At 48.7% G+C, this 14,067-nt stretch overlaps 1 protein-coding gene across 3 annotated transcripts in view; it reads right to left on the bottom strand.

Annotated features, from left to right (window-relative positions):
- The window catches only part of Stk10 (serine/threonine kinase 10), a 137,146-nt gene extending 128,515 nt beyond the window's left edge, over positions 1-8,631 (bottom strand). The window contains exon 1 of one of the 3 annotated variants that reach the window (XM_087194835.1): positions 8,516-8,631. Coding sequence is in view for 2 of the 3 variants with exons in the window: in XM_004836381.3 (XP_004836438.1) it covers positions 8,238-8,393 (156 nt within the window). In the remaining variant the exon portion in view is untranslated. Of the gene's footprint in view, positions 1-8,237 lie in introns of all 3 variants that reach the window. The other 2 variants (XM_004836381.3, XM_004836382.3) reach the window with 2 other exon arrangements.
- Positions 8,632-14,067: the final 5,436 nt, after the last annotated feature.

Raw genomic sequence — 14,067 nt, 5'->3', positions numbered from 1 at the left:
CTGCATGGGAACAAGGGAAGATAAACGGGCAGGCAAGAGCTGAGCAACAGCCAGTCCTACCATCAGAACATGAAGCCCTGCCTGGCACACAGGAAGCGCTGATAACTGATTCTAAGGGCCGATGGACAGATGCACTCACCCACTGTCCTGGACACATGGTCACCTCAGGGCACCTCATGTCACCCTACGCAATCACACCATGACTGTTGCATTCTGCAGGGCAAGAATCCAAGGCAGAGGTAAGGCAGAGCCTTGCTTGAACTCCAAGAGTTCACTGAGGTTCCCCACCACCTCCAATTCTTGGCAAAAGTGCACCCCTTCTGGCCCACTCCTGCTCATCCTCCCACACCTCTATCTCCTCCACCCACCCTCCCTTGTTGATGGCCTGGCATCAAGCACTTCCCTTTCCTGGGTTCTGACCCAGCCCCAACCACAGCTCTCCCCTTCCCTTCCTCCCAGCCCTCCTGCCTCTGCCCCAGGGTGTGGCTGCTGGGACCCACCTCTACTCCTCTAGGGCCACCTCACCTGTGGGAGACAGCTCCGACATTTCTAGCTGTGCAGGCTTGGGCAAATCACTGCCGCTCTCTGGCCCTGGAGTCATCCCCCACTACCCACCCTCTCTAACATCACAGAGGCTGAGAGTAAGGCCCTGGGGGACTTAAGGAAGGCAGGTCACCCCTTAAAACCAAACTGCAAAATTCCTCAGCTTGGCATTCAAGGCCCTGTTGACTTGGCTTCTGCTACGGTGGGAATGTCTGCGTGTCTCCTTGAAAGACTGGTGTATTCAAATCCTAACCTCCAAGGTGATGGCATTAGCAGGTGGGGCCTTTGGGAGGTGACTAGGAATGCGATTAGTGTCCTTATGAATGAAGCAGGCCTGGCTGGGGGGTGAAGCTCAGCAGTAGAGCTCAAGCTTAGCATGCTGGAACACCTAGGTTCAATCCGAAGCACCACAAAACTAAGTAAGTAGATGAAGTAGCCCAGGGAGCCTGTTCATTCTTCCCATCCTGTGAGGACACAGTGAGAAAGGATCTCTGAGGAAGTGGGAAAATCCCACCAAATCCCCAGGCCCCAGAACCATGAGAAATGTGCAGCCTGAATGGTCTCAGACAGCCCTCAAATGCCGTATGAGATCTGCCCCTGCCCTGACTGTTCTCTAACCCACTACCACTGGGCCCAAGGAGGTGACGGAAGTGGGTGGAGGAGGCAAAGGGACAGATGGGGTGGCAGCAGACAGGAGAAGCCGGGTCTGAATGACCCCACACAGTAGCTCCAGCCATGTGTCATCTAGATGGGCTCATGCACACGGACTCGTGAGCCACAAGTTGAAAACATGCAGATTTCAGAGACTTAAGAGTAGAGTAAAAGAATATAAAATATCTCTTTAATTCTGCAGTTAATAGATACTGAAATGCTAAATATACAATTACGGTTCCTTTCTCCTGTGTTCACTCTTACATGAATGGGGTTACCAGGCACGGTGCTGGGCCTGCCCCAGCTACTCAGTTCCAGCAGAATGTCCCTGCAGATCCCCAAAGAACACCAATGCCTGGCTTTTATGTGAAACCTTCTGATTTCAAAACGCTCCAAGTTTTCCAAGCAGCGCAAGAGCCATTGCTACCCATGGAATCCTCACAAAGCTCAGGCACTGCATACATGGGGAAACAGGTTCGGGGACAAGCTGTGCACTTTGTATCACATAAACGGGACAGCACAGCTTTGAACCCTGGGCTGACTCTAAAGCCAAGTTTTCTTCAGTTACCCTGACACTTGACCCAAGAAACACGGGTGGCCCTCTGTTTCAGTGTTTTTCAATCGCACCCATTTTGACTTTTTCTTTGTCATTATTCCCTAAACAATATCTTATCACAACTATTCATGTATCATGTATATTGCATTGTGAATGAGTAATCTAGAGATGATTTAAAGTACACAGGAGAATATTCATAGGTTACACGCAAACACAATGCCATTCTACATAAGGGACCTGAGCGTCCACAGATCTGGGTGTCTAGGGGACCCTAGAACCAATCGCAGTGAACACTGAGGGACAACTTTACAGTCTACTGGACTGGATCAAGGCCTGGTCCTCAAAGGGAGCAACAGCTAGGGCCACCTTGGTTTTAAGACCAAGTCAGGAACCCACTCACAATAGCATGAACTTGGGTTTAAAAATACTAAGCTGAGCGGAAATAAGGTTACTGCCTGGGGGCAGATCTCTTTCCGGAGGAGGGGAGGGAGGGGAAAGGGAGGGAGGGGGAGTGCAGCCCCAGAGGAAGTAGAAACCCAGGCTTTCCATCCCTGATGCAAGGGAGGAGGTGACAGAGGAGGGGCCAGACTCACTTAACCTCAGCTCTGTTAAAACTGGGCGGGAAAGGCAGGATGTCACATCGCTCCCAATGCCAGCACATGTCTGAGAGCACCCAGGTCTGGGCAGCAGCTGGCAGGCAGGGCCCCTGGCTCCCTGGAGGCCCAGGAGGATTCAGGGATCAGCCCTCAGTGAAAGCAACAGGGAAAGGGGACTGCTATTAATTTATCTCATTTTATATAAAAAAATCACCCTTGGGCCAGGGATTTGGCTCAGTGGTTCTGGCGCCTGCCTCGTAGGCGGAAGGACCCGAGTTTGATCCCCAATACCAAACAAACAATTAAAAATCACCCTCAGACCAGCATACCCTTTGACCTAGTAATTCCCCTCTGAAAGTTTAGCCTAAAAATTAAAGCACAAGAACTTCACAAACAAAGCTGTTCATCAATATACAGTCAGCTCTTCTATAACACTTATTTTGAAAATACCAATTTGCCCAGCATGGTGGTCCTGTGATCCCAGCTACTCAGAAGGCTGAGGCAAGACTGAGTTCAAAGCCAGCCTGGGCAACTTAGCAAGACTGTGTCTCAAAAACTAATAAGGCCTGGGCCGGGGATTTAGCTCAGTGGCAGCGTGCCTGCCTCGCAAGCACAAGGTCTTGAGTTTGATCCCGGGTACCAAAAAAAGAAAAAAAAAAAACTAACAAGGGCTGGGTGTTACTCTGTGGTAGAGCACTTGCCTAGCACTTGAAAGCTCAAGTTCAATTTTCGGTGGGCAAATAAAACAATCAATAAAACCAATTTTGTTACAACACAACAGAAGCAGGCAGGAAAGATTTTATCCTAAGGCAATAAAGGTGAATTTGCTAACCATGTAACTTTTTGTCTGCAAAAATAGATGGACCCAATCCCCAGTCGCAAAAAACAACAACAACAAAAAACCCCCAGATGAACCCAAAAAACTTCAATCAGCTGACAGGAGCAAATCTGAGCCAAAACTGCAGGAATATGTGAAATATACTGCCAATACCTCCAACATCACCAGCTTCCACTGAGGCATCACATGTCCTTCTGGTATCCACATCTACTATGGCAGCATGTGGCAGATGAGGCTTTTCAGGTTCCAATCTTTGGGGAGGGCACAGAACTAGGGTCTGAACGAAGGGACTTCACACTGAGCTACATCTCCAGCCTATTTTTTAGTTTTTTATTTTGAGACAGTGTCTTGCTCTGTTGTTAAACTGCCCAGGCTGGCCTTGAACTTGCAATTGCCCTCCCTCAGCCTCCCAGGATGATGGGATTACAAGCATGCACCACCATGCCCAGTTGTTTTTCTTTCCTTCTTTTTTTTTTAATATGCCACTGATGACATTTTTGAGTGGTATGCCCTTAATCCCATTTTTCTCAGAAGGCTTCTGGTTTTCACTGCATGAATTTGCATAGTTCTGTATTTTTCAAGAAGGAATGTGTGTCTTCTAGATTATATAAAGTGTCTAGTACAGCCTGGCATGGTGGTGGTGCACACTTGTAATCCCAGCACTTAGGAGGCTGAGTCAGGAAAATTGTCAGTTCAAGGCCAGCCTGAACTACATAGCGAGACTTTGTCTCAAAAAAAGGCTGGGGATTTAGCTCAGTGGTGAGTGCTTGGCTCAAGACAGGTATTTAATATCAACTTTAATTCATTAATAGTTTTTTTTTTTTAAAAAGACAACCAGTTATTGCCAACACTCATCTGTAGTCCCACCTACTCAAGAAGCTAAGGCAGAAAGATCACTTGGCCTCCTGAGTTTGAAACTCTGCCTCCAAAACAAAACAAAACATATGGGCTGGGGGGTGAGGCTCAGGGGTAGAGCACTTGCCTAGCACGCAAAGGCCCTGGGTTCCATCTCCAGCACTGGGGGGGAAGTCAACAAGAATTGATGGAACTCGGGGGAATTTGTTTTTTCTTTTTAGATTTACTATCTTTTAGATTTTACTATCTTCTTGTATTCATCCCGAATTTGCAAAATAATCTTTTAAAGTTCAAAAAGACAAAGATGAGAGACAGAAATTTTCAGAAAGCAGAGAAACCATCTCAGCCTGTTAAGCCACCCCTCTTCATTACTGCAGACCTGATTAAGCCCCTGCTTCCAACACCAGGCACAGTGCTGAAGGCAGCAGTTTCCACTCCACACATGAAACACTTCCTCTCTCCCCCCAGCATGAAGATGTTGTTTTGTGATAAGAATTTTGAAACCATGTAACTCATAAGCTTTACTTTGTATTCTAGTAATGAACTAGAAATGATTTTCTTTTGAAACCACCTTGCCATCACACAGGGACTGGGTGGAATAACCCTGGCTTTGTGGTAAATCAATTCTACCCTTTTTTCCTCCTGAGGCAGGTGGATCAGGGAGGAGAAAAAAAGGCTCCACATCTTGGAGATTCTTGCGATTCTCATCAGGAAATCTGGGATCAGTCCTCTCCCGACAATGGCGATGAACTTGGACTTTTCAAGGCTTCACAGGCTTCCGAGGCCCTCGGGACGGCCTTCAGCAACCTCCGATGTCAGATGGATAACCCACTCTGCTCCCCAGTCTCTCTAGTTCATGGTCAAATGCTTTTGCTGGTACCACATCCAAATGGTTTCTTTGATCCCATCCATAAAACCAAAATGGTATTTCTGACTTGTGCTGCCTTGGCAACCAGGGCAGATAACAACAAAGTGGGCGGGAGTCACAGTCCTTGGGTAAGGGGTCCTAAGTAACCTACTTCAACTTCACTGATTAGGGGCTCGTAAGCAGAGTCTCTGAAGGGAAGGCACCCTGGGTGACAGGAATCTTTGATCCAGGATGAGTCTTCCTAGGTTGCCAACTAAGGAAAAAGTATTACACCGAATCCCAATACCTTGGGTTCTAGACCGCCCCCACCCTAGGCCTCAGTGTCCCCACAGGGAACATAAGCTTGGTTAGAATACAGTCCCGTGCTGAGGCCAAGTAGGTGATACAGTCGTGTGTCACTTAACAATGGGACACATTCTGAGAAAAGTATCGTTAGGTGATTTTGTCACTGTGCAAACATCATAGTGTACTTACACAAACTTAGCATAATCTACTACACACCTAGGCTACCACCTAGGCTGTCCATATTTTATAAACCCCATATATGCACAGCCTAGCCTATCACTCCCAGGGCAGTGAACAACATTCAGTTAAATCAAACACAAGAGAAAATGATTCTATCAAGACAAGGAGCCGGATGAGACTGCCGCCAGCATGGCAGGGCAGACTGTCTCACAGTACATTTTTTTAAATAAGTAGAAGCACACGCTAAAATAACAATAAAAGGCAGCATGTGGTATAAACATAAGCCAGTAATACTGTCATTTCTTAATTATTATATGCACTGCCATTTACACCATTACATGTACTATGCTTTTATGTGTGTAGTGCTGAGGCTGGACCCCAAGACACTCTACCACTAAGCTCCATTCCCAGGTAGTCGTCTTATTATTATTATTTTTTTTTGGTACTGGGGATTGAACTCGGGTCCTCGCACTTGTGCAGCAGGCGGCGAAACCACTGAGCTAAATCCCCAGCCCCTCAGGTAGTCTTATTTTGAGACAGGCCCTCGCTTAAGTTGCCCAGGCTGGGCTTGCACTCACAATTCTCCTACCTCAGCTTCGCTCAGTGTTAGGATTACAGATGTGCCCGCTACCGTGCACATCTCAAAGGACCGCCTCTGCGTGGTGCCTGTTGCTAGGGGACTCGTGCCTGTGTTTACATTTACAGGTGCACCAGCCCTCTCTTGGCCTAGCTTTCCATTGTCTTAATCACAAGAAAATCATGGGTTCAGCTGAGAGAGGGGCTGTGGTGGGGCAAGCTCACAGCTTTGGGAGTTGTGGTCCCTTTTAAAAAGGGTCCACATGCTCTCGAGAATCAGGAGGAGATAAAATAATTTGTGGATCGAGGAATTCTTTTGTAGGGAAAGCCAGAGCAGTAAGGGAGTTTTACTGGATCACAGTGGGTTGAAATGACAAAATGCCAAGGGGGCATTTTACCAGCATAAAAGTGAAGTTCCACATTTAGATTTACACAAAAATGAGCCCTATGAAGCCAGGACACATGGTGCAGGGGGAGCAGACGAGAGGCAACTGAAAGCCCCAGCAGAGAAGAGCCATCATGAAGCTGCAATAGCACTACATCAAGACCACTGGGCCTTCTGGAGAAGGTGGATTAGGCAGTGATCTGACCAAGGAGCCAAGGCAAGCAAGGACACTGGCAGGATGTCAGGCACAGCTGGGAGGCTGAGGCCCATTTTCTGTTGCCACTAGAAGGATGCAGCTGAGGGAGTCAAGGATGTGCTGGCCTGATGGTCCTCAAATGTGTGCATGCCCCTCAGGGAGAGAGGAAGAGCAAACCAAGTCTGCGTCTACACTGGGGCTGGACGCTCTGACCACCAGACCTTTGCCCCAGTGAGGGGTCCCAGCCCCGTAACAGGAAGGGGTAGCTCAGAGGGGAGGTGGGACGGTAACAAAAGACACACACAGGGCTGGTTGGCCTCAAAACTGACATCACCCCAAGCCTTTCAGCATTGCTCCTCAGCTTCTCAGACTTGGACTTGTGGTAGGAATCACCTGGGACCCTGTTAAAACGCAGACTCTGCTAATTCGTCAGGTCTGGGGTGGGCATTTCTAACAAGCTCACAGGTGATGCTAATTCGTGTAAACCCGGGACCGTGCTTTGGTAAGGAGGCTCTAGATCAATTTCAAGTCACAGAGAACAGGTCTTATTGGAGACAGAGGAGAGGGTGAGGGAGGGAAAGCTGGAGAAGCCCTCTTTGTTGCCTGGCCTTCTGAAAGGCAATTCTGGGGTCAGAGTGGCCTCCAACCTATACAAGCCCCAAGGAGAGAGTAGGCTGGTTTAGGGAAGAGGCACCCTCCAGGGAGTGCCCACCGGCTAAACACGTGGAAGCCTCCCAGCAAGGGTTTTCTTCCCCGTAAGGGTTGTGGTGGCTGGCCACTGTAATCCCAGCTACCACTCAGGAGGCTGAGGCAGGGAGATAGCTGCAGCCCAGGAAAGCTACCCCAGCCAGAAAGCTACCCGGACCACACAGCAAGACTTCAACTCAAAAATGTCCTAGGGGAAAGGGGATTAAGATTAGGGAAAGGGTGGAGTCAGACTGTAGGTGTTTAGGTGCCCTCGACAACTCAGAACTGGCTCACTAGAGCAGAACCCAGACAAAGTCCCGCAGCAAACGTCTCTAGATTTCATCAGCGCGGCCCCACCCAACCCACCACAAAAGCACCGGCCCCGTCTTCCACCAGGGAAGAGGTGACTGCAGGGCCGGGCTCCTCCCCAGCCTGACTCAAGGGTACAGAATCAGATCTGCATCCACAGGACCCTGGCTTCGCCCTGGGCCTGGCCCCAGCCCGCCTTCCAAGAGTCACCTCTCGCTCTAGAGGCCACACTGCCGTCCCCAGGTCCCCGTCCCCGCCTCATCTTCAGGGGCGTCAGGCACTCCCAACCCTCCCAGGCCAGCCGACTTTGTCCCCGACGCCTCGGAATTCCCACAGTTTGAGTCGCTTCGCTTTAGAAGTATGCCTATCAGTATCATGGACAGTGCCACGGGTGGCCGGCCATCTCGGGCACAGAAGTCCCACAAGCGTCCCTTTGCCGCCCCCCGCCGCCCCCAGGCGCCGAGCACAGTGCCGGATGCACAGGAAGTGCTCAGAAACTGAGCAGGGGTAGGGGCTACAGCACAGCCCAGGGGGGCACTCGGCACGGAACGATTCAACCCGGCAGAGTGCGGTTTCCCCAAACGCAAGGGTCACCGGGGCGGAACCGAAGACCCCCGTGCGCCCTTCCGACTAGCGGCCGGGCTCACTCGGGCCGGCGCTCCTTCCTCCAGGAGCCGCTCCACGCGCCTGGCCGCCCACTCGCCACCCTCACCTTGTAAACCTTGCCGAAGGCGCCATCGCCCAGCTCGCCCATGATCTCCCACACTTCGTTGGGGTCCAGGTCCCGGCGGACGTGCTCATATTCGCGGGACTTTCTCTTCTCGAAGGTAGACAGGCGCAGGATGCGGCGGAAATTGGCGAAAGCCATGGCTGGGGGCGCGAGGCGGCGCCGGTCCGGCTCGAGCCGCGGATCGGCAGGGCAAGGAGGAGGGGTAGGAGGACGCGCAGCACCCGGGATTCTCCCCAGACCCGCCCTTCCCCGCAGCCGACCTGGGTCAAGTGCGCTCTGAGCAGCGCCACAGCCCGAGCTCCCGGAACCGAGCAGGCGGCCGCGTCCCCGCCCCGGGCGGTGCGGTCCCCTAGCCACCCGCTCTGGGCCGGCTCTGATCGCGCCGCCCCCCAGAGCAGCCCAGCCCCCAGGCGCGTTCCGGGGCCCGCCCCGCGCCCGCCCACCCGCGCGGCTCCACCTGCAGCTCCGGGGCAGCGCCGAGCCCCCCTAATTGGCTGCGGGCGCTCCCCGGCTCCGCCCGTCGCCGCAGGGCACTCTGGAAACTGTAGTCCCCGCGCACCTCACACCGCGAGCCACCGGCTGGGCTTTGGTGGGAGAGCTTGGGGAACCACTTGGTGGGACTGGATGGGTTATGGGGAGATCAGCTGTGCCGCCGAGCTCTCAAAGTTGTTGTGGTAGCTCGAGGGACAACGAGTTGGCATTTTGCGCGCGCCTCCTGATCGCTGTAGGGCCCCGAAGGCGAACCCGCAATCGCGCGTGGAATCCACCCACAGCCACCCTGCCAGCCAGTCCTGCTCGCCCCTACTTTGCAGATGGGGATGCCGGGCGGGCGAGGGCACTCGCCCCGGGGTACACGTCCTGGCTGCCAGTCTGGAGCGGGCTCCTCGGCGCGGTGCTGCCTCCTAGTGCGCAAAATGCAGCGTTCTAGCAGCCGCGGGCGGTCGGTCCCCAGTTTCCTGCTTCCCCGGCTCCCCGCGAGCCCGCAATCCCCACACTTGCCAAGCAAGTTTCCTAGGCTGGGAAGAGCTCCTTTGGGACTATCTCTTGCTTCAAGATGGGTTAGCGGAAATACATCAAGTTAAGTAAAAACTTTCTAGTTTATTTCTCATCTTAAAAGATGAGCGTATTAGAGATAACACTGAAAGACTTCTTTGACAGTGTTCATCCTCGATCCAGGCGGTTTGACTCACTTCACTGTTACCGTTACCTGCTTGTGTGAACAGATTATAAACTGCTTTTACCTGAATAATCTACTAGGTGGCTTCCCAAACGAAAGCGCTGCGGGGAGCCGTGCAGCCTGCAAGGCTAGCTATGGAAAGCGAATGTCACACTCCAGGACCTGCACCTGCGGAAAACGGAAAACATCCACACTATGGTGTTTTCTCCCCTTTCTCAATAGTTTGCTCGGAAAATACCCCCTGCACAGCGTACGAGCAGCCAGCGAAGCTCGCCCACAGCACAGGGGTGGTCTGCGCAGGCAGTGCTCTTTGGCTGAAGGTTGCCGGTCGGTTTGAAATGTTCTCAGCACAGAACTCGTGCTTGGGATTTTTAAGGGCCTTTATCATTAAAAGAAGGAAATGCTTCCCCAGACTGCTCTCACTGAGTCAGCCGGTGAGCAAGCAGAAAGGTAGGTCTTTCTCTTGCTTCAGACGAAGGGAGCCACGTGGAGGAGCTGGCGGGAGGCGGAGGGCCAGAGGGCTCAGACCAGCCCTGACAGAAAAAAATAAAATGAGTAATACAAATGAAAGGTCCATTAACGACTGTGCCGAGTGAAAGAAGCCAGACCCAAAAGACCACGTGGCCTATGATTTTATTTATAATGAAATGTGTAGAAAAGGCAAATCCACACAGACGTCAAGGAGATGAAAGGTTTCCTGTGGCTGGTGGGAAATATGGATTAATTGTAATGGACAATGAAAAATCTTCGTGGAGAGATGGAGTTCTGAAACCCAGTAAATCTACCCCAATCACTGAATTGCAACTTGCATTTTTATAAACGAATGAATTTTATAAAACAAAAACAAAAAACAAAGTTGTGAACTATGGCTGGAGGTGTGGCCCAGTAGTAGAGTGCTTTGCCTAAGGTGTGTAAGGCCCTGGATTCATCCCCAGTACCACATAAATAAATAAAACTAAATTCATTATTGCTGGACATGAGAGGCTGAAGCAGGAGAACACCAACTTTGAAGCCAGCCTAAGCAACTTAACAAGACCTCAGGTCAGAATAAAAAGGGAAGGCCTTGGCTTTCATCCCCAGTTCCACAACAAAACAAAACACATTGTAAGAATAAAGAAAGGTTCCGCAGAAACAAAGCCACTTGTCTGAAACAACTAATGATTCAAATTAAATAAATTAGTATCCTTGCCCTAAAGGCAAGTATAACCATGAACCTAGAGATGAGGAAAGAAAATAACTAGACTTTTTTTTGGTACTGGGCATCAAACTCAGGACCTTGCACTTGTGAGGCAGGCAGCGGCACCACCGAGCTAAATCCCCAGCCCGACATTTTTTGTTCTTTATGGGGTTTTTTTCTGTTTTCTGGTACAATTTAAGATAGAAATGATCTATTCCTAGTAAGGTTGATACATATTTTAATTTACATGTTTCTAATTACTACTACATTTGCACAAGTCTTCAGAATTTTGTTAGACATTTGGATTTCCGCTTCTTTGCCCATTTTTCTTTCTCTTTTCCTCCTCCTCCTCCTCCTCCTCCTCCTCCTTCTTTTTTTTTGTAGACAGAGTCTCACTATGTAGTTCAGGCTGGCCTTGAATTCACTATGATGTACCCAAGGCTGACCTCAAACTCACAGCGATCCTCCTGCCTCAGCCTCTCGAGTGCTGGGATTACAGGGGTGCGCTGCCATGCCTGGCCCCATTTTTCTATTTGATTCCCTGTATGTTTGTTTTCTTTTTGACATAGCTTCACAATGTGGTCCAGGCTGGCCTCAAACTTGTGATCCTCCTGCTTCAGCCTCTTATTGCTAAAATTAACACATGGGTCCCATGGACAGCTTCCTGGCTTCTTTTTTTTTTTTTTTAACTCCAGGAATTTTTAAAATAGTGTCTTGTTGGGCTTAGACACTGCAAATGCCTTCTCCCAAGCTACCATCCACCTGTTAAGTCTTCCCATGTTGCCTTCTGTTGAACAAAGATGAGTAATATTGTTGTAATTGAATCTTTTTCTCATATGTATTTTTTCCTGGTGCTGGGGATTGAATCCCTGGTGCATGCTAAGCACATGCTCTACTATTAAGCTACATCCACAGCTTCTCTTAGCTGTTATAATTTTTAGAGATCAGCTTCATTGGGGTTTAATTTACCCTCAGTAAAAGTGTACTCATTTAAAGCACAGTGCTAATGAGCCCTGACAAGTCTATATTGTCGCCACAGTCAAGCCAGAGCTTTGCCACCTCCTCAAATGTCCTTTTGCCTCTTTACAGGTTAATCCTCATTCCCGTTCCTTACAACCAGTGATCTCTTTCCTGTCACCACATATTGGAATTGTCTTTTCTACTTTAACACATAAGTGGGATCATATTGTATGCATTCTTTCATGGCTGGCCTCTCTGTTTGTTTGTTTGTTTGTTTTTAAAGTCCTAAGAATCAAAACCAGGGCCTTCCTTCAAGCCCTTGACTACTGAGCTACATCCCCAGCCCATGTCTAGCTTCTTTTATTCATCCAGTTTTTGAGATGCGTTACCTTGTTGAATTATTCATGACTCGATCTTTTTCATTGCTACATAGTAGTCCATTGTGTGGACATAGCATACGTTCTTAGTTTGTTCAGCTACTGATAGACATGGGAGTTGTTTCAGTCTTTGATTAGTATGAATAAAGTTTCTGTGAACATTTGCACATGCGTCTTTTCATGGATATGATGGGGTTCAGGACATGCTAACCCCCCAAAATGACACCTTGGCATTCGGGAAAACACAACAGGGAAAAATTACTCTCTCCTCCCCCTTTTCCCCAGTGGAATGTCATAAGATTCTCATTCCACAGGCGCCTTCCCCATGTCCAAAGGAAAGGAGCTGAAAACAGAGATGCCCCAAAGAATTGAACAATCAGGCCCCGTAAGTCACTGCCTTCGTCACAGTTAGGTCATGGCTCATTGTCCTCCTGTCGTATTTCTGAACAACTTTCCACTCTTCCTAAGCATAAAAACTCACAATTTTACCTATGAGTCTTCATTTCTTTGTGACGATTCTATCCCATAAAAACTATTCCATGTGTTTTTCTCATTGCTGTCACTTGTTACAGGTATCTCACTATGAACTTAGTAATGGATGAAGAAAAACTTTTTTCTTGTCCTTTACAGATGTATTTTCAGTTTCCTGGGTGCCCCTAGGAGCTCATCTGCTCAATGTACATGGTATGGTTGGTTGCCTTTCTAAGAAACTGTCCAACTGTTTTACGTTCTCACAGCATTCACCATCTCACTTCTAGCCACCAAAGATGTGGGAGTTCTCCCCACACAACCAGTTCTCCAGTTCTTTGCAAACACAAACAGGGTGTCTCACAATTCAGTTCAGCTCTGACTCTGTCTACCTGTAGTTAGATCCCCAGTCTAAGACATACTTTAAAATGATTTCAGGGTCTATGAATCTGTTAAAAATGAAGTTGAGGGCTGGAGATTTACCTCAGTGGTGCACACCTGCCTGTCAAGTGTGGGGTCCTGAGTTGGATTCCTGTACCAGAAAAAAAAGAAAAAAATGAAGTGGGGCCGAGATGTAGCTCAGTGATAGAATGCTTGCCTAGCATGTGTGAGGCCCTAGGCTCAATCCCCAGCACCCAGAAAAAAAAAAGTAAAGTACATCTTTTCACTACTTTAAAAGTAGGAACATAGGGCTGGGGATTTAGCTCAGTGGTTTCACTGCCTGCTGCGCAAGCGCAAGGACCCGAGTTTGATCCCTGGTACAAAAAAAAAAAAATTGGAACATAATTATTTCATAACCTATGCCTGGTAATTCCAGTATCTGAAGTTTCTATTGTCCTGTTTCTATTGTCTGTTGTTTCTGCTGCTTCCCGCTCATGGTATATTTTCTTTCTTGTGTGTTTCATGTACTTGGGAAGTTATTTCAGGAATTTCTTTCAACTTGAATAAAGGTGTGATCCTTCAGAAAGGAAATGTGTTTGCTTTGCTGGGTTCTTAGGGGATACTATCAGTTCAGATCCATGTAATTTATATCCAGGGCTTGAAGTTCTTGACCCACCCAAATGAAGTGGTGGGGTTACATGAAGGACCCTACCACTTGCTAATAACTTCTCAGGGATTATTTTTCCTCTTGCCATTCTGCTCACTATTATAACAGCTTCCCTCACCATTTCCTGGGACCGGAGCAGAGGAGCATACTTTTGGTTTGCCTATGCCTGGAGGCTGTAACTCGGTGGGCCCCAGCTTTTTCAGTATCGAGTATTGTTACACTCCCACTTCAGGTAGGCCTTGGCTCTCTTTTATTCACCCACCACCTTAATGAAAACAAGTTACCCTCTGGGCTGTACTTCATTCCTTCTTCAGAGCTGCCAAGGATTTTATCCATAGAATCATTAGATTTTAGTGAGGAAGTTTATCCCCTTAGCCTAGGCCATTGCATTACTAAAATTACAACTGCTTTTAATTATATAACAAAGATTATTTGTTCCTTGGTAGTTAGGAAAAACCTCCACAAAACCATATTGTAATCAGATAGAGGGTTTCAGGGGAGTTGTTTGTAGCTTCGTGGTATCTCCAACAAAGATTTGAGTAGGACACTTAGAAGGAGCAACAGGAGTGAGATTTATTAAAAGTAAAAGAAGCAAAAATGCACTC

This window comes from Heterocephalus glaber, unplaced genomic scaffold (genome assembly GCF_053883595.1).
Source record: "Heterocephalus glaber isolate CG9 unplaced genomic scaffold, H.glaber_assembly_v1.0 deba00001606, whole genome shotgun sequence".
Taxonomy (NCBI): domain Eukaryota; kingdom Metazoa; phylum Chordata; class Mammalia; order Rodentia; family Bathyergidae; genus Heterocephalus; species Heterocephalus glaber.
Note: the sequence above shows the minus strand (reverse complement) of the source record. Positions and strands in the feature narration are given on the sequence as shown.